Source organism: Petaurus breviceps, unplaced genomic scaffold, assembly GCF_028583685.1.
Source record: "Petaurus breviceps papuanus isolate PSGF00001 unplaced genomic scaffold, PetGlider_PUasm1.0 179, whole genome shotgun sequence".
NCBI lineage: Eukaryota > Metazoa > Chordata > Mammalia > Diprotodontia > Petauridae > Petaurus > Petaurus breviceps.
The window spans coordinates 4,923,563-4,943,528 of NW_027185779.1; the positions used below are offsets into that span (position 1 = coordinate 4,923,563).

General features: G+C 38.7%; 1 protein-coding gene across 6 annotated transcripts in view; it reads left to right on the forward strand.

The window, feature by feature from the left end:
* Positions 1–14,112: 14,112 nt before the first annotated feature.
* Positions 14,113–19,966, forward strand: part of CDH17 (cadherin 17) — a 44,218-nt gene continuing 38,364 nt past the window's right edge. For 5 of the 6 annotated variants that reach the window (XM_069086566.1, XM_069086570.1, XM_069086571.1 and 2 more), the window contains exons 1-2: positions 14,113–14,205; positions 19,180–19,314. In XM_069086566.1, coding sequence (XP_068942667.1) covers positions 14,152–14,205; positions 19,180–19,314 — 189 coding nt within the window. In that variant the 5' untranslated portion in view covers positions 14,113–14,151. The remainder of the gene's footprint in view (positions 14,206–19,179; positions 19,315–19,966) is intronic. The other variant, XM_069086565.1, reaches the window with a different exon arrangement.

The following is a 19,966-nucleotide window of genomic DNA, read 5'->3' on the forward strand; positions in this document are numbered from 1 at the left end:
CCACCTAGCCACCCCATGAATCTTTTTAAAAAAGCATTTGAACTAGGGTCTTCCTAATTTCAAGTCTAGCTACCTACTTACTCTATATTGTCACATATGGTATTTAATTAATTCTTCCTGAATTGAAGAGATTCAAGGTTGCTATACCCCTATTTATCTACTGCACCACCTAGCTGTCTCTACTTGAATACATTAAGGGGCTGACTCCTTTCAAATCATAGCTTCTCTGTACTTTCATGGTTGGTCATCATGATTGTTGATGTTCGTCCTTCTTTTTTGAAGAGGACCATGTCATCAGAGAATGATGACATGACTTGCAGTTGACTTGGATTTGAGTGAGGGAGGGCAGTGCAAGGTCACCAGCCTCACTTTCTCCTCCAGAGCCATCTGGGTCCAGTGACTAGATATTCATCAGGACAACTGGATATGGCCCAGGATGCAATGGGAGACTCTGGCTTTTTTAGGCTAAGGTCTTTTCAGGTTCTCACTTTGAGGGAGGTTTTGGCCATTCATTTCCCAATTACATGTAAAATAGTATTAATAGTATATATATACATATATATTTAAACATTTGATTTTAAAACTTTATTTGAGATCATATTCGAATAAATTCAAGATTTATTCCCTTCCTCCCTTGTCACTCACCCTTACTGGGAAGATAAGCAATTCAGTAAAGGTTGTACATGTGTAGCTATGCAAAACATTACCATAGTAGATATGTTGTAAAAGACTGACTACATTTCCCTCCCTCCTATCCCACCTCCCACTTGTTCTATTCTCTACTTTGATCCTGTCCCTTTTCAAAAGTGGGTGCTTCCAACTTCCTTCCCCTGCAGCCTGTCCTCCCTTCCATCATCCTTCCTCTCATCTCCTTCCCCCCTACTCTCCTGTAGGAGTGTGTATGTCATTCCCTCCCTGAGCCAAATTCAATGAGAATGAGGTTGACCCATTCCCTTTTGCCTTCCATTCTTCCCCTCCATAGTAACCATTTTCCCTTGCCTCTTCTATATGAGATAGTTTACCCCATTCTGTCTCTCCCCATCTCCTCTCGTTATATTCCTCTCTCACCTCTTAATTTCACCTTCCTATTAAATTGGTCCTGTGCCTTCTATCTATGAATACCTGTAAACATATATACACACATTCACATATGTATTCATATGCCCATATACCCTCATATATAGACATATATTCCCTTCAACTATTTTCATACTGAGAAATTTCATCAGTTACAATTATCGTTTTTCCATGTAGAAATGTAAATAGTTCAACTTTGATAAGATACTTATGATTTCTTTTCCCTGTTTACCTTCTCATGCTTCTCTTGCTTCTTCTATCTGAATGTCAAATTTTCTATTCAACTCTGTTTTTTTTCATCAAGAATGCTTGAAAATCCTCTATTTCATTGAATGACCATATTTTCCCCTGAAACATGATGTTCAGTTTTGCTGGGTAGGTGATTCTTGGTTTTAATCCCAGCTCCTTTGATCTCTGGAATATCACATTCTAAGCCCTTTGACCCCTCAGTGTGGAAGCTGCCAAATCCTGGGTTATCCTGATTGTGTTTCCACAATATTCAAATTGTTTCTTCCTGGCTGCTTGTAATATTCTCTCCTTGATCTGGGAATTTCGAAACCTGGCTATAATATTCCTAGGAGTTTTCTTTTTGAGATCTTTTTCAGGGGGTGATTGGTAGATGCTTTCAACCTCTATTTTGCCCTCTGGTTCTAAAATATCAGGGTAGTTTTCCTTGAGAATTTCTTGGAGGGTGCTTTCTAGGTTCTTTCTTTGGTCATGGCTTTCAGGTAGTCCAATAATTTTAAAATTATCTCTCCTGGATCTATTTTCCAGGTCAGTGGTTTTTGCAATGAGATATTTTACATTGCCTTCTATTCTTTCATTTGTTTGGATCTGTTTAACAGCATCTTGATTTCTCATAAAGTCACTAGCTTCCATTTGCTCCAGTCTAATTCTGAAGAAATGATTCATCTCAGTGAGCTTTTGAGATTCTTTTTCCATCTGGCAAATTTGGCTTTTTAAGGCATTCTTCTCCTCATTGCCTTTTTGGATCTCTTTTGCCATTTGAGTTAGTCTATTTTTTAAGATATAATTTTCCTCAGTCAGGCTGTTGACTCATTTCAAAATTTTCTTTCATCGTTCTTATTTCTCTTCCCAATTTTTCCTCCATTTCTCTTACTTGCTTCTTAAAGTCCTCTATGGCCTGTAAACAGCTCGTGTTTTTCTTTGAAGCTTTTGCAGGAGTTCTGACTTCACTGTCTTCCTCCTGTTCCATGCTTTTATCCTTTTTGTCATCAAAATAGGAACGTAAAGTTGGGTTGCTCTGTTTATTTTGTTTCCTTTGCCTGGTCATGTTGCCACTCAGTCACTTGACCCCTGGGCTTTTTGCCGCAGTAGGACTCTGCCACCAGACAGGGGAGTTTTCTCCCAAATGCTGGGGTTTTCTCAGCTGCCGAAGGTATCATTTGGGTGCCCTCTCTGAAGCCTCCACATGCTCTGGCAAGCTGGTTGCACACCCCAGGATCTCTACCCTAGACTGCAATCCAGATCCAAGCAGGTTAAAGGAAGAGCAATAGCCCCTCAGACTGGTCGCTTGGTCCCCCTACACTCTGCAGGCCAGGAGCTGAATCTGCCACGTGGGGGTGGCTGCACGGTGCAGTGCCTCAGCTGCTTCTTGCCCCGGAGGCAAAGGCCAACACACTCCCAACTACTGGATCCCAAAATCCACACTGCACTGACCTCTCACTTTGTCCTTAGCATCTATGTGTTGATAATTCTGGAAACTGCCTCAGCTCCTGGTGATCTGAAGTCCCTCCACCTGGTGGTTGGTCAGACCCACCCTGAGGCTAAAACCTCCAGCTCCTGTGGGGCTGAGGTCTGCTCCTAGAGCACTGTGCTGGCCGATTCCTGCTGGCCTACCGGGCTGTCCTCAGTGGGAGGTTAGCTTCTCTGTGTCATTTTGTGGGTTCTGTAGCTCCAAAGTTTGTTCAGAGTCCCTTTTTACACAAATTGCGGGAGGTGGAAGCTGGAGCCCCGTGGAGGTCCTGTTTCTACTCCACCATCTTGACTCCATCCCTCCCATAGTGTCCTTCTGATGGAGTCCTAGAGCACAGCAGTCATGCCCAGTGGCCATCCTCAGGAATCCACAGGAGGGAAGCTGGAGTGCTGAACTGGACCCTCACCAAACGTGCCAGATTTGATGCCCAGGGCAGCAACAGAGTATCAAGCAGCCTAGGCACCACAGGGCATTTCCTGTGTCCTCTCACATGCTTGAAAGCATACTTCAACACATTCTTCATTGTTGCTTTAGAAAAGCTTGAGTTAGTGGAGCAGAGATCACACCTTGAATTCACGAATGGCTACAGATGAGGGAGTTATGTCTTCATAGAAAGTGGGCAGGACTTTAAGTAAGGTAGACATGAGTTCAAATCTTACCTCAGACACTTATTAGCTTTGTGATCTAAGACAAATCTTCTAAACTCTATGAACCTCTTTCCTCATCTGAAAAATAGGGATAAAATATATGCAGTACCTACTGTAAGTCTCAAATGAAGTACAGTATATAAACACTTTGTAAACTATATCATCCTATATGTATATATATGTATATAGAATTTATATTTTATATATGCAAGTACATATATGGAGAGAGAGAGAGATAGGAGAGAGAGAGAGAGAGAGAGAGAGAGAGAGAGAGAGAGAGAGAGAGAGAGAGAGAGAGAATCGGAGCTGTGATTTCATTGGTCTAGGAAAATTCCTCTACCAGTACATCAGTTCAGCTTGGCACCTTCTAAGATACTGTGACTTGTTCAGGGTCATGTAGTAGCCCGGAAGTACAAGAAGTGGAATTTGTATCCAGATCTCCCTGGCTTTGATGGTGGATTCTCTTTTCACGATACTTGGCTGCCTCTCATTAGTCAATTGTAAAGAGTTTGAAAGTGTTTTGATGACTTTAGCTCCATAATATGAAATATTATGAACTATAGCTTGAAAATAGCAAGTGTATCAGGAGTAAGATATATGGCCCTTTATCTGTTAGGGCTGACCTCAGTTTCCTCCTTTGTAAAATTACAAACTCACAGGATCTTAGAGTCAAGAAGGAATTTCAGAGACTATCTTGTCAAAATCATACCTGAAAAAGAATTCCTTCTACAACATAGCCAACAACTAGGCAACCAACAAGCATTAATAAAGCACCTACTCTATATCAGACACTGTGGTAGGCAATGGGGATAGACACAAAGATAAAAATGAAAGTGTTTTTCCTCAAGGGCTATTTATGTGGGGGGATATGTATGCATGTGTGTGCACATGCCTGCATGTGTGCATGTATACACACACACACACACACACTTCTTGGTATTATCCTACCAAAAGAAGAGAAAATGTCCTTGTAGGTGAGAGTGAAGGGGAAGTTAGAAAATAAAATCTTTCTCCTTTAAAAAAGAAAGATAATCTTTATCTAAGATTAAAAAAAACTATCTGACATTAGATGGAGTGTTCTTTAATTCATATAAAGTGCTCTGTCTTGAGCTGTTGCTATTGGACTTGAATTAATGAAAGTTGAGGAGGCTTCATGTAATCACATTCATTTACCTAATTGGAATCAATAATTAGGCATTCAGAAGTTAGCCATGTGGCTTCTCCTGTGACTATCCAGTACTGACATTCTTTCATGTGTGAGGTATTAGTCTATTAAAGTATTCAAAGAAGTATCTTCCCTAAATATCCTGGGTTTATGAAATGTCAAATATGAATTTAACATCAGCTTTACAAAGCTGGATTTGTCTTCCAGTTTTAAAAACAAGTTTGGAAAATAGTCTGGGAGGGAAGGAAAGTCTTTGGACAACTTGTTTATGATCAGATTATCTGTAATTCTCAAGGGATTTTCACTTGATCACAATGAATCTTCTGAAAGTGCAGAATGTTAGAGCTGGAAGGGACCTTTTTAGTCAAAACACTTTGTTTAAAGGATGGAAAAACCAAGACTCAGAGAAAGCTAAGAACAAACTGTGAGAACCAAAGTCTCTTGAATCCTGGTCCATCTATTAGCTATGTGACCCTGGGAAAATCATTTAACTGAACTGAGCCTCAGTTTAATAATTACTTACATAGTGCTGCATTAGGAATAGGAGAGAAATAAAATTTATCTAAAACATAAACTCTTCCCCTCCACCCACCAAGGAACTTACAGTCTATTTAATAGCAAACAACTATAAAGAGGATTATGCTGGTTAATGTTTAATAACTACCTCTCTTTTTTAAAAAAAATGCAGATAGTACATACTTTTAAGTTTAATATGCATTATTAATACTTTCCCCATCACTTTCTTAAGTCTAGACAATCAACAAAACCATAAATCCAGATCTGATTTGTAGCATTTGCTACTTCCTAAGGTGTAAATGCTCACTCTGAAATTTTAACAATTGGCTCACTCAAACTGGTATGAGCTGGCTCAGCCAACTCTTGGATAATACAAAATAATACATCATCAATGAAATCTTATGGAGAAAGTTGATTCCAAAAGAGAAGATTGGAGAATGCTTCATGGAGGAGTTTGCATTTGATTTAGACTTTAAAGTATGGGTAGGCATTCAACAGACAAAAGGGGAAAGGAAGGGCATTAATGGTATAAGGGAGAGCTGGAACAAAGATGTAGATGGGAAAATTCAGGGCATGTTGATGGAGAGAGAGAATAATCTAGTTTGGTGAGACCTCATAGCATGTGTGGAGGTAAGTAATAATGAAACAAGACTAGAAACATAGGTAGGATGGCCCAAGTTTGGGCAAGTAGGGTAGGGAAAAGGCTTTGAAGTCCCAAAAGAGGAATCAGGACATTATTTAAATAGCAGTAGGTAGTTTAGAAGATTTTCAAAGATAGCCATGACATGACTAAATTTGTGCATGAGACAGATTATTCTCTCAAAGGATGGATTGACCTGGGAAGTAACAAAGGGGAGGAAGCCGGGTAGGAGACTAATTCAGGTGGGTGGTTATAAGGACCTTCCCAGCTTTGTGACTATGAGAGAAATGAGAAATGGTAGAAGTGAAATTGACAGGACTTGGTAACTGATTGTATATGAGAAAGGAGGCAGAGGAAAGCATCATAGATCAAAGGACCATAAGCTTGGAAATAGTAGGGACCTTAAAGGACCTCTACTCTAACCACTCTCATTTCAAAGATGAAGCAACTGAAGCCCAGAGAAGTTAAATGATTTGCCTGTGGTTGTACACTAATATGACAGAGTCAGGATTCAAACCCAGGTCCACTGACCAAAAAATCCAGCACTTTTTTCACTTTACTATAGAAAAATACACTGCAGTACCTACAAGGTTTTGAATATATGGTCCCTTGTGAATATTAAAAAAAACATTTTCTAATATTAAGAACATTCAATTTAGGAAAATAGATAATGTTAAAGTTTTTGTGAAAAGAAAATAAACCTAATGAATTCACACACAATGAATTCACGCTTCATCTAGATAGGTCATGCCAAACTAACCTCATTTTCTTTTTTGACAGGATTACTAGACTGGTAGATCAGTGGAAAGTCATAGAAATAGTTTAGCTAGATTTTAGTGGCATCTGATAAAGTAACTCATGATAATCTTGTGGACAAGATGGAGCTGTGGTCTAAATCAGTGGTGTCAAACTCAAATAGAAAAGAGGGCACTAAATCATACATAAAGATCCCTGTGGAGCACATATTGACTTAGAAAAGCACAAATTCACATTATCTTTGTTTTATTGTATTTTTACTTATCTTTGCCTCCCCCTCACTCCAACAAAGAACCACAACAGAAACAAATATATACATTATATGTATGTATATAGCTAAGCAAAACAAATCAACACATTGACCATGTCCAGAAATGTATACCTTATTCTAGACCTCTAGTCCACCTTAGCTCTTTGCTGAAAGGTTGTAGGCAGGTGTCACCATCAACTTTCCACAGGATATATGGACATGAAATTAGGAAGACCTAAGTTCAAATTGGATCTCAAATATTTACTAGCTGTATGACCCTTGGCAAGTCATTTAACCTCTGTATGTCTCATTTTTCCTACCTACAAAATGGGAAGAACAATAGGGGTTGTTGTAAGGATTAAGTGAGATAATATTTCTAGAGCATTTTGCAAATATTAAATTGTTACATAAATGCTAGCTATCATTATTCTGGTCATGATTGTTGACCACACGGATCAGATTTCTGAAGTTGTCTACTGTGGCCAGTGCAGTTGGTGGGCTAGCGAGCAGTAAGGATAAAGAGACAGGGGTATAATCAATAGTCTGCTTATTACAGGACCATTTCATACAGAGCCAAAGATGCAGGGGCTCACAGAGTTTATATGCCCTCCCAAAAGAATGTAGTCACCCCAAAAGAATGGGGACAATGTACAAGAACCCTCCCTCTAGATGACCCAAAGGAATGCAGACAACGTACAAGGACCCTCCCTTAATCTTGTTTACTATTTACCCTTGCTTAAGGTTAGTTATTTATTAGGGTAATATCCTAGGACCATATCTGGAGGCATAAACAAAAAAAAAAACATTACACACCCTCTTGCTTATCTGCCCTCTAACCTTGCAGGTAACTATATAGGGCAGGGAAATATTCCTTTAGTGGGGCCAAGGGACCCCAAAAGTTCTCTACATCCAAACAAGTTTATACATCCTCCTGCGTATCTGCCCTGTAACCTTTCAGGTAATAATATAGGGGAAGGGGACATTTCATTAGCAGAGCTGGGGAACTCCTGAAAGTTCTCTACATCTCCCTTGTTTATTATATTAAAAGGCTGTGGGCAGAATCATGCAATTGAACATCGTATACCACTTGTTGAATGACATGAGAAAAACAGTAAATAAGGATGGGTAAACAAGTGCATAAGACCAGTAATACCACCCCTATTCCTAGGAAGGTTATTGTTTGCTGTACTTGTCCAGATAATATTCCCTGAACTCTCTTTATCCAATCAACAATTTTTTTTCCTTCAAATTTGGCAGTAGTGACTGCTGACTTTCTTGGTCCATGAGGCAAGCCAAATTCTCTAAATCAATTATGTCAAGAGATGTGTTATGGTCACCCTATAGCGCTTTAATATGATTTCTCATTTGAGTTATGTTATATTCTGATTCATCATATTGTTTGTTTACCATACAGAAATATATATTATATATATCTACAATTACATATTAACCTTTGTTTAACTTGCATTAATTCAATCTCCTCAGCTATAGTAATTAAATAATCTCTAAGCTGATTTATTGCTTTATAAAAACTCTTATTGATTTCTGATTGTAACAAAATCCTCATGAAACATTGACAGTCAATTCATGTAAAAATTGAGTTTGTACTATCTGATTTTGTACAGTGCTAATGGATATAGACATAGTAACACTACTCACTATAGTGGTAATTAAAGCATTTATCCCAACAACAATGCAGGAAATACACCTCTTTTTTTGATAGAAACCCAATAGCTGATTAATTTGAGCAATAGAATGATCAGCATGAGAGTGAAACCAATGCTCACTCTCTATAGGCATCATTACCATATTGGTTTTCTTACAACACATAGCAATTGTCCCAAAGAAATATCATCATGACATTCAGAAACCTTACAATTAACACATGTGACATTGTAATGCTTATCAGTTTTGGTGATATTTACATTGCTATGATTTCCCCACATACCTTCCTCCTAAACAAACATGTACAAAGCTGTGCTCAGTCTTGCTCAAGTATGTCCCATTAGAAGCAAAAATAGCAAAAACCATTGTTATTGGGGCCCATGCAAAGGGATTTCCCATGTTTCTGGGTTTCCTCTCTGTGAGTTTCCAAACCAATTTTGTTTTGGATACGTGCCATGTCTATGATTGATGTTCATGTCATTGTATCAGGAAATGTAGATTTGCTGTTCCACCTGATGGCAAACAGGTGTTAGTCCTACAGTTTAAAAATGGGGGATCTGCTTGACCTGAAGATGAGTCCCACTCGTCTTGGTCTGGACACAGTGTCTGATGTTTACCCCACAATCCTGAACAATTTGAAAATGTCCCCCAAATGCCCATAGTATATGTTGTGATGTTAGCAAAGCATACTAGGTCCTTAAGTCTGAAAATTCCTTTAGCACAGGCATTTCCATTCATCTCTCCTTTAATTACACACTTTTGCATAGATATAGAAGATAGATTAACAGGAATGTCCACAAGGGCATGTTTGAGTCTGCCCCAAGGATGGTACTCATAATGATACTTGATAATTTGTATTAAGCTACATGAGGATGTATTAAAAGTAGAAAAACACAAAGGCTGTGCATCTACTAACCCAGTAAAATTAAAATCAAGCACAGCACGGGTTTACATTTGCCTTATGAATATCAAAATCTTTGACAATAAAGACTGACCTATTTCCTTCTAAAGTGATTTCTGGAAGAAACTCCCCCCACCCAACCACCTCCACCCAAGGTGGATGATCGAGGACCACCCAGTATCTTGTAGAGGCAGCTATTGGAAGTGGAACAATGATAGTAGCAAGCAGGATCACCATCTGCTTGCTCTCATTTAGGCTCTGACTCCTCCTCTGCTGCCAACCTTGTCTGGTTCTAGTTTAGGGGGGCCGAATGTCCAGTCTCTGCATTGGTTGATATAGTCCTTGTTCTCCTTTCTTATATCCAGACTTCCTTGTTTTCATCTGTGGAGATGCACAAATAGCCTTGCTGTGCACTATTACTCTGTGTGGACCACAGCAGTGTCCCTTATCATTTTTCCACATCACCCATTCAGTAACTGCAGTTTACTGGGGCTGTGATCTTTTAGAACTACTAATTGTCTGGTCAGTAACACCCCAGAATTTTTCTGCTGGTGTTTTATTTTCATGATCTAATGTCAAATAATTTATTACATATAGTGACAACCCCAACATTCATCTTGGGGAACCCATGCTCCAAATTCCCCCTTTTAGTTTTTGGAGTGCAGTTTTAACTGTACGGTTGTTTCTTTCAACAATTGTCTGACCTGTGGGGTTGTAAGGAAGCCATTTAACATGGTGAATACCCCATTGAAGACAGAATTCAGCAAAGCTTTTTTAGGTGTGAGCAGGGTCATTGTCAGTCTTTAATTGTTTTGGCACACCCACAGCAGCAAAGCATGTAATAAGTTGTTTTTTAACATGAGAGGTTTTTTTCCCCAGACATAGCAGTTGCCCATGTAAACCCTGAATATGTGTCCACAGTTACATGTATTTATTTCAGTCTCCCAAAAACAGAATAATGAGCAACATCAAACTGCCAAATTTCATTGGGTAAAAGTCCATGGGATTTTACACCCTTGGGTATAGAGGGACTGCAAATAACACATGATGGACAGCTTTTAACTATTTGCCCAGCTTGTTCTCTAGTTATATCAAAGGTCCTAGCAAGCATTCTAGAGGATTGATGAAATCTACGATGAGATTCCTTTTCTAATGCTAATGATCCCACAAGGATTTGATCAGCTATGTGATTACCTTTAAAAAGTGGCCCAGGAAGACCAGTATGAGATGGGATATGCATAATATAAAAAGGATGTGATCTATTTTGTACAATATCTTGTAAATCACAGAACAATGTGTATAACTGAGTTTTATTTCTATGTATATTGGCTGTTTCTATCTTTTGAGTTACTTGCATATTGAGAATCTGTGATAATGTTAATAGGCTGAGGAAATAGAGTAAGAGCAGACATTATAGCTGTGAGCTTGTTCTTTTGGGTGGAATCATAAGGAGTGGTGATCATTTTCATAACCTGTTTATCAGGACAGTATACAGAAGCCCTGTAGTCTTTAATGGCATCAGTGAATATATTAAATCCTAAAACAGGTTGATCCTTACATACCTTAGTGATTATGAACTCATTGTTTGTTAAGAATCTGAAAATGCCTTTTGGTGTATAATGTTGTATGGGGATAGCATATATTAACAACAGTTTCCAAGATTCTTGATTCTCAATCACTTGTTGGATTTGATCATGAGTATAACTTTTATAACTTCAGGCAATTGACCACTTAGTCATAAACATCGTCTGATCATTTTCTTTATGAGCTGAGCCACCCCATCAGGGTAAGTTTGTAAAGAATATTTTGGCTGATGTGAAATATAACCCCATTCAATCACTAAATCATTTTTCATTAAGGCACCTGTAGGGCTGTATTTCATGTTCAGCACAGTGAGTTGTATTTCTGCAGAGGGGTCTACCCTATATGTAATTGCAGCTCTGATAGCTTCCTGAATGTAATCCAATGCATTCCTAGCTTCAGGTGTAAGAATTTTAGGAGGATTAAGGTTGGTATCACCCTCTAGTAATTGGTATAATGGTGTTAAACATTCATTTGAAATTCCAAGACTAGATCTGATCCAATTTATATCCCGTATAAGTTTTTGCAAGTCATTTAATGTTTTAATATTATCTTTTCTAATTTCCAATTTTTGAGGTCCTATAGTAGAGTTCTGCACTTGATTACCTAAATACATAAAAGGAGCTGTCTTCTGTATCTTTTCAGGGGCTATTTTAAGTCCTACAGCAGGGAAATTATTTGTAGCCTACTCTACTATTTTCTCTAGGGTAAACACATCTTGGTGTGCACATAGAACATCATCCATTAAATGAATTAAGTAAGCTGTGGGGTATTTGTTTCTAGTTGATTCTAAGGCCTTTGCCACAAACTGTTGACATAATGTGGGACTATTTTTCATCCCTTGGTGTAGTACCTTCCAACAGTATCTTTTTAGGGGTTCTTTTAGATTTATGGAAGGTATAGAAAATGCATATTTTCTCAGTCCTGACTTTGGAGAGGTATGGTATAGAAATAATCCTTTACATCTATTACTCATAAAGGCCATTGTAATGGTACCATATTAGGAGATGCTAAACCAGGCTGTAATGACCCCATATCCTTCACGACTTTATTTATTTCTTGCAAATCCATAAGCATCCTCCATTTTCCTGAATTCTTTTTTCTAATAGCAAAAACTGGAGAATTCCATGGGCTATATAGAGCAGCAATTTTTTTCTGCACTTAAGGGCCACTGATCCACCCATACTGGTTTTGTGGTAAGCCATTCAATAGGATCAGCTGTTGGCTGCCCATCAATCAGGGACCCTACTGAAAATTTGTCATGATGGTGACCTTAAGTTGTGATAAAATATCTCTGCTCCTTACCAATGGCTTTATGGAACAGAGATATTTTATCACAACTTAAGGAATGCAGACAATGTGCAAGGACCTTCCCTTAATCTTGTTTACTATTTACCCTTGCTTAAGGTTAGTTATGTATTAGGGTAATATCCTAGGACCATATCTGGAGGCATAAACAAAAAAAGATTACATGCCCTCTTACCTTGCAGGTAACTGTATAGAGCAGGGGAACATTCCTTTAGCAGGGCCAAGGGACCCCAAAAATTCTCTACATCCAAACAAGTTTACATATCCTCCATTTTATTAACAGAGTTGGGGGACTCCTGAAAGTTCTCTACAGTTGTCAATGTTCTCTTAAATTATTCTGAATCTTCCATCTTTTTAAAAATGATAAATAAATTTATTTATTTTTAGTTTACAACATTCAGTTCCACAGGCTTTTGAGTTCCAAATTTTGTTCCCCTCCCTCCCCTTCTCCTTCCTCCCTGCCAGACAGCATGCAATCTAATATAGGTTACCTTCATATTAAACATATTTTCACTTTAGTCATGTTGTAAAAAAGAATTATACCCAATGGAATGAACCATGAGAAAGAAGAATCAAAAAAAGAAAAGAGAGAGCAAATAGTTTATTTCAATCTGCATTCAGACTCTGTAATTCTTTCTCTGGATGCAAATAGCTTTTTCCAACATGAGTCTTTTGGAGTTGTCTTGGAAACTTGTATTGCTGAGAGGAGCCAAATCTATCAGTCATCACAGATACAATGTGCCTGTAATTGTGTACAATGATCTCCTGGTTCTGCTCCCCTCACTCAGCATCAGTTCATATAAGTCTTTCCAGGTTATTCTCAAGTCCATATGCTCCTTATTTCTTATAGCATAATAGTATTCCATTACATTCATGTATTACTGAATCTTTCATCTTTACACAGAATGAAATATGCCTTCCATTTTTAAATAACCCCAGAGAAAGCTTCCCTAAATAAATATATGTCAATTTGTCTTCATTGGAATAGTTATAGAATCATAGCTGTAGAGCTGGAAAAGGTCTGGAGGGCAGGGACTGTCTTTTGCCTCTTTGTATCTCCAATATTTAGCACAGTGTCTGGCACATAGTAGACATTTAATAAATGTTTATTGATTGATTAGAGTTCATCTAGTCCAGTCCTCTTATTTTACAGATGAGAAAACACCTTCCACTCTCATCTTTACCACTCCAATGAGAGAATAATACTTGGAAATCATCCTCAATGTCATCATCTCTTTCATCTTTATCTGTTTTGGGGAACTGATCATTGAGGAATATTCTTCATATAGACATGGGAAGAAAGCAGGTGGTGGGCACTTCTTTTAGTTTATCATTCACCACACTGTGTCCTACCTTAGTGCTCATCCATTGAAAGCTGGTTGACAGAAGACTGCTAGCTTTTAGCATTCAGGGTCTTTATCACCCTAGAGCTGCTATATGAAAGTTATTGAAATACCTGCTTTACCCTTACATGTATTTTTGTAGGAATTTCCACCTCAATTTTCTTTTGCAATGAAATATAGACTTTTCCAGATGTTACGTGACTTTTTTCAGTGTCAATGTGATCATACCATGCTTTTGCCTCTTTTTGTATATACAGTGTGGTATATGTATGTAGTTATATGGTATTTGTTTGCTCTTAAGAAATATTCAGGTCACAAGAAGCCTTTCTAAACAATATAAAAAATCATGGAAGAATCTGTGACAGATCAACTTTATGCTGATAATCAACATATGATTTTAATCCATGGTAGATCAACTCTGTTTAACTCTGTTTAAAGTTTTGGCCCTTAGCACCATTGAAAAGTCAAATGAAAAAAATGAGTGGATTTTCAGGAAAGATGGTCAGTATAATTTCTATTCCTTTTCTCTCTTAACAGATGACTGGATATGGTCAAGATGGGGGATTCAGTGGACCTTTGAAACCCATGACATTTTCTATATCTGAAGGTGAAGAAAAAAACAATCAAGTGATATTTCAGGTAATTACTATTTTTTGATATTTAGGTGTTGATTTTAGTGAGCCCTGCTGCACAGTGGATCTTGATTTCCTTTATCTAACTAAGAGCACAGCCATACCTGAATTAAAATGGTAGACTGAGAAATCCTTACCAAACAATTTTTAGAGAGCAAATTGAATAGAGGGAAGGTATCACTGGTATTACAAGGGAATGCACAATTACATTATATTATTCAATGATTCTCTATGCTTTAAAAGTTTCTTACAATGGGGGACAGGACCCCTGCCACCCAGAGTGAAGTTTGGATTGTAAAAGGAGACAGTTTGATGTATCTGAATAAGCTAAAGCCCAACTCTGCTATGTGTTCCCATGTGGAAGCAATGTGTTAGACTAAGATTCAAATTCCCTGAAAGTCAGTCAATGTAGAAACAGGCAATTTTTGCACCAGAGGCAATATTCTAATTAATTTCTACCCCAAAGCTTAGCTCCAAATTCTTCCCTATGATTTTGATAAGGCATCAACAGAAACAATGGTATTGGAAGGGAACTGGGAAATGGAGAAGGTAGTGTGGGTGGCCAGAGGGTCAGTAGTAGATGAGCATGTATATGAGTGAGTGTGTGTGTGTGTGCATGTGAATGTACTTGTATTACTTAAATGACTCCAATTTTGGGTGAAACCCCTGGAAATCTTTGCTTTAGTAATGTCTGAATTTTAGCAAAGTGGTGAACAAAATTCAAAATGATACCCTAGTTCATGAAGCTTTTAACTTCTTTTGTGTGGTGGATCCCTTCAGCAATCTGGTGACACCTATGAACCCCTCCATTCTCAGAATCATGTTTCTTGCCTACCTGCATAATTGAAGGAAATTCTAAATTTTAGTTAGTGATTAGTGAAAATGAAGATGTAATTTGTTTCCCATTCAAGTTTATGGCCTTCCTGAGTAAAAACAGCTAACATTTACATAGCACTTTGAGATTTGTAAAGTTCTTTATAAATATTATCTCATTTTATTCTCACAACCCTTGGAAATAGATGCTATGATTATACCCATTTTACAGATGAATAAACTGAAGCGGAGATTAAATGACTTGCCCAAAGTCACTCAGCTAATATGTATCTGAGAGCAGATTTGAGCTTGGGTGTTGACTCCAAGTCTAGTGCTCTCTCTATTATGCCACCTAGCTGCTTTAACCCTTGAGGTGTCTGTGGACCCCAAATTAAGAACTTCTGCTTTAGATTAAAGACTTAATATTGATGACTTGGGATGAAAGTGAGAAGGGGAAAAACAATGTGAATGGAATCTGTGTGGAGTATTGAAAAGAGTCCTAAGCTGATTGTTAGGAGAGCTCTAACATTGACTAGCTGTATGACCTTGGATAAGACATTTAATTTCCTTGGGGGCTCAATCATCTCATCTACTCAATAAGATGACATCTAAGGTCCCTTCTAATTCCCCCCAAAATTCAATTGAACAATCATTTAGTAAGCACCTGCTGTGTGGTACACATTGTTGTAGGCACCTGCAACGTATCGGCAATAATGACATACTCCTTGTCCTGAAGGACATTGCATTCTACTAGAAGGGGGCAGGCAATGGGAGGAGGATGCTATCCTGAGGAAGAGTACATGCAAAGGTATAGAGATGAGAATGTTGTCAATGGAGAATAGTAAGTAGACCAGTTGGATATAGCTATATCTATGTATACAGCTAAGTAAATACAAATGAATGTATGTACAGCTAGAGTTCACTGTAGAATTCATAAGGAGGAATAATGTTTGATTAGTCTGGAAATATAGAGTTGCTAATATGTAGCAGTAAAAGGAGTTTCCTCACTAGGGATTCCCTAAGTCAATGAGATCACAGGTATGGACTACCCTACTTCCCAACCCCTCCTCTCCGCAAAGGCCTGCAGTGTAATATAGTGAAAAAAATACTGGACATGGAATCCAAAGGCCTGAGAATGACTCCTGCCTCTTCCACTATTTAGCTGTGGGACTTTGGATAAGTCACTTAATGTTTTTTGACCTCAGCTTTCTCATATCTGAAATGAAGGTTTAGTCTGGATAATTTCTAAAGTCTCTTTTAATTCTAACATTCTATGAAATGTTTGAATGTGGAGGTGATGACCCCCTTTAAGTCTTCTCTTTTCTGGGGTGAATATGTTCAGATCCTTAAAAAGCATTGTTATGGACTTCCCTTATTGTCTTTTGTTGGAGAATATTATAAATAGTAAGACTCTTAGTTCTGAATTTGGAGTCTTCCCCATTAGAATGACAGCTCTCTGAGATCAGGGACCATCTTTCAGCCTTTGTTACACTTGCAATAGAGTGCCAGGCATACAATAATCACTTAATAAATATTTGTGACTCATTATTGACAGATTGGCCTCTATGAGCCTCAGTGTTCTCATCTATAAAATGAGTAAGACCTCTGAGATCAGCTTCCAGCTCTATATCTATGACTCCTTGATCTTAATTAGTTTTTCTACTTTCATTTTCTCAAACGTCTAATTTATCTTGCATACACTAACCCTATCAGGGTTGGGGAACCTGTGGCCTTGAGGCCACATGTGACCCTTAAGGTCCTCAAGTGTGACCCTTTGACTGAATCCAAACTTTACAGAGCAAATTCCCTTAATAAAAGGATTTGTTCTGTAAAACTTGGATTCAATCAAAAGTCTGCACCCAAGGAATTAGAAGGCCACATGTGTCCTGGAGGCCACAGGTTCCCCACCCCTGTTTAGATTAATCATGCTAAAACTCTGATTTCCTTATATGCATTTGAAGGCCCTTGACACATATTTAATACTAGTAACATTTTTTTGGCTTGAGAACCTACACTAGTTTTCTGCTGCCCATTATATCATGTATAAACTCCTCATCCTCATTCGAAGTCCTACCATAATCTGGTTCTACCCTACCTAATCAAGATTATCCTCTACTACTCTGCCATAGACATGGTCTGCTCCAATTAATTTAGTCATCTAACTTACTCTCTTATTACCACCCTATTAAGTGCCTACTACCGTGGTTCCCCGATAATAAGACACTGTCTTATTAATTTTTTGGACAGAAAAACACCAGAGGGCTTATTTTCAGGGGAGGGCTTATTTTAATGAACATTGACAGCAATTTTAATAAACAGGTAAATGTGAACAAAAAAATGTACCTTTATTCAATAAGCAAATCACTGGGGAAGAACAGGATGACATGCTCACTGCTGCAGCTCTGATTGCATGCAGCTCGGGGGGGGGGGGGGGGCGGGAAATCAAGGGGGTCTGGTTATGGGGGGTGGAGGGGAGGGGATCACCTTCACTACAGTAGCAATAAAGGTGATTGGTGGATTCTTTCAACATCTATTTTGCCCTCTGGTTCTTAAATATCAAAGTAGTTTTCCTTGAGAATTTCTTGAAGGACTATTTCTAGGTTCTCTTTTTGATCATGGCTTTTAATAATTTTTTAAATTAGTCCAATAATTTTTAAATTATCTCTTCTGGATCTATTTTCCAGGTCAGTGGTTTTTCCAATGATATATTTCACATTGCCTTCTATTTTTTCATTTGTTTGGATCTGTTTAATAGTATCTTGATTTCTTATAAAGTCACTAGCTTCCATTTGCTCCAATCTAATTCTGAAGGAATGATTTTCTTCAGTGAGCTTTTGAGATTCTTTTTCCATCTGGCAAATTCAACTTTTTAAGGCATTCTTCTCCTCATTGCCTTTTTTAGCCTCTTCTGCCATTTGAGTTAGTCTATTTTTTTAAGGTGTTGTTTTCCTTAGTCAGGCTGTTGACTCTCATTTTATAATTTTCTTACATTGTTCTCATTTCTCTTCCCAATTTTTCCTCCACTTTTTTTATTTGGTTTTCAAAATCCTTTTTAAGCTCTTCTATGGCCTATAACCACTTTGTATTTTTCTTGGAAGCTTTTGGTGAAGGAGTTCTGACTTCACTGTCTTCCTCCTGTTCTATGCTTTGATCCTTTTTGTCCCCAAAATAGGAATGTAAAATTGGATTGCTCTGCTTCCCTCTTTTGCTCATGTTGCCACTCAATTACTTGACTTTTGGGGGTTTTGCCACAGTAGGACTCTGCTACCAGACAGGGGAGCTTCATCCCAAATGCTGGAGTTTTCTCAGCTGCTGGAGCTATTAGTTGGGTGCCCTCTCTGAAGCCTTCACATGCTCTGGCAAGCTGGCCACACACCCCAGTACCTCCACCCTAGATGGCAATCCAGATCCAAGCAGGTTAAAGCAAGAGCGATTACTCCTCAGACTGGGCACTTGGTCTCCCTACAATCTTCAGGCCAGGAGCTGAAGCTTCCACGTGGCTGTGGCTGCATGGCTGCCATGCCTCAGCCACTTCTCGCCCCAGTGCAAAGGCCAACAGCACTCTTGAACTACTTATCCCAAAGTCCAGACTGCACTGACCTCTCACTTTGTCCTTAGCAGCTATATGTTGATAATTCTGGAAACTGCCTCAGCTGCTGGTGATCTGAAGTCCCTCCTGCCAGCAGCTGGTCAGGCCTGCCCTGAGGCTAAAACCTCTAGCTTACTCAGGGCTGGGCTGGGCTCCCAGAGTACTGTGCTGACCACTTCCTGCTGGCCTGCTTTGCTGTGCTCAGTGGGAGGTTAGCTTCTCTGCATAATTTTATGGGTTCTGCAGCTCCAAAGTTTGTTCAGAGTCCCCTTTTACATGAATTGGAGGAGGTGGAAGCTGGACCTCCATGGAATTCCTGTTTCTACTCCACCATCTTGACTCTGCCCCCCTCCCCATTCTTGTGTCTTCTGTTATTCTTCTATCTATCCTAAAGGATATGTGCTATGTTTTGTATTGGTGATAGAAAGAAAAAAAATGGAGTATTTGCCCTCAAAGAGCTTATATTCTTTTACATTCTAAATGTGTTCATGGGTCTTCTTTGGAACTCTTTGTAACTTTTCATAAAACCAACAGATTGTTCTTCTATATTTACTAATTTTGTTTCTCTTTCCTTGCCAGTTTAAGGCTGATGCTACCGACGTGAAATTTCAGTTAAGTGGGGAGACAGATAACATTTTTTTTATCGATCCAGAAGGAATACTGTATTATACTGGACTCCTGGATAGAGAAAATAAAGCTGTCCATGAACTCCAGGTGAGCAGAAGCCATGCCTTGGGCCCTGATCCTCATCACTTGAAGCATCTTAAGCAACTCAGTCATTGGCAAAGAATTCTTTCCTACTAAACACCAGTTCTTCTGATCCTGGTGGCTTAGTTTGTTAGGACTAATTTCATTTTAAATTTATGTGTCCACTTTGTATGTTCCCTACTGTGGAAAAATAAAAGTCTCCTCTTTCTCAGACTTTCTGACCAAGGGACTCCTATTCTCATGACAAAGTCCTTTACTCAGGAATGCTCATCCAAGTGCAGCCATTTTAGTTCCCCTTAGAAATCATCTCTTACTCCCAAACAAAATCAGTTTACTCTTCCTATAACCCAGTCCTTTCTCATACCTCACCTTGGTATAATGCCACACCTTGAATATGCCCAGGGAGAGTCAGTGTTGGGATAAGAAGAGTGCTTGGCAACACAAGGGGTAGAAAGTAGAAGTGAAAAGATATGGGCAAAACCCACATTTTTCCTTCTCTCTCTCTAATGAAAAGCTAGGGGAAACCAGGGCCTGTGAAGCTAGCCTGTGATGGGAGTATGATACAAGGTGAGACAGAGAAAATTTCAAGCCAGGGCTCTCAAAGAACCTCTTCTCCCCTCTCCTCTCCTCTCCTCTCCTCTCCTCTCCTCTCCTCTCC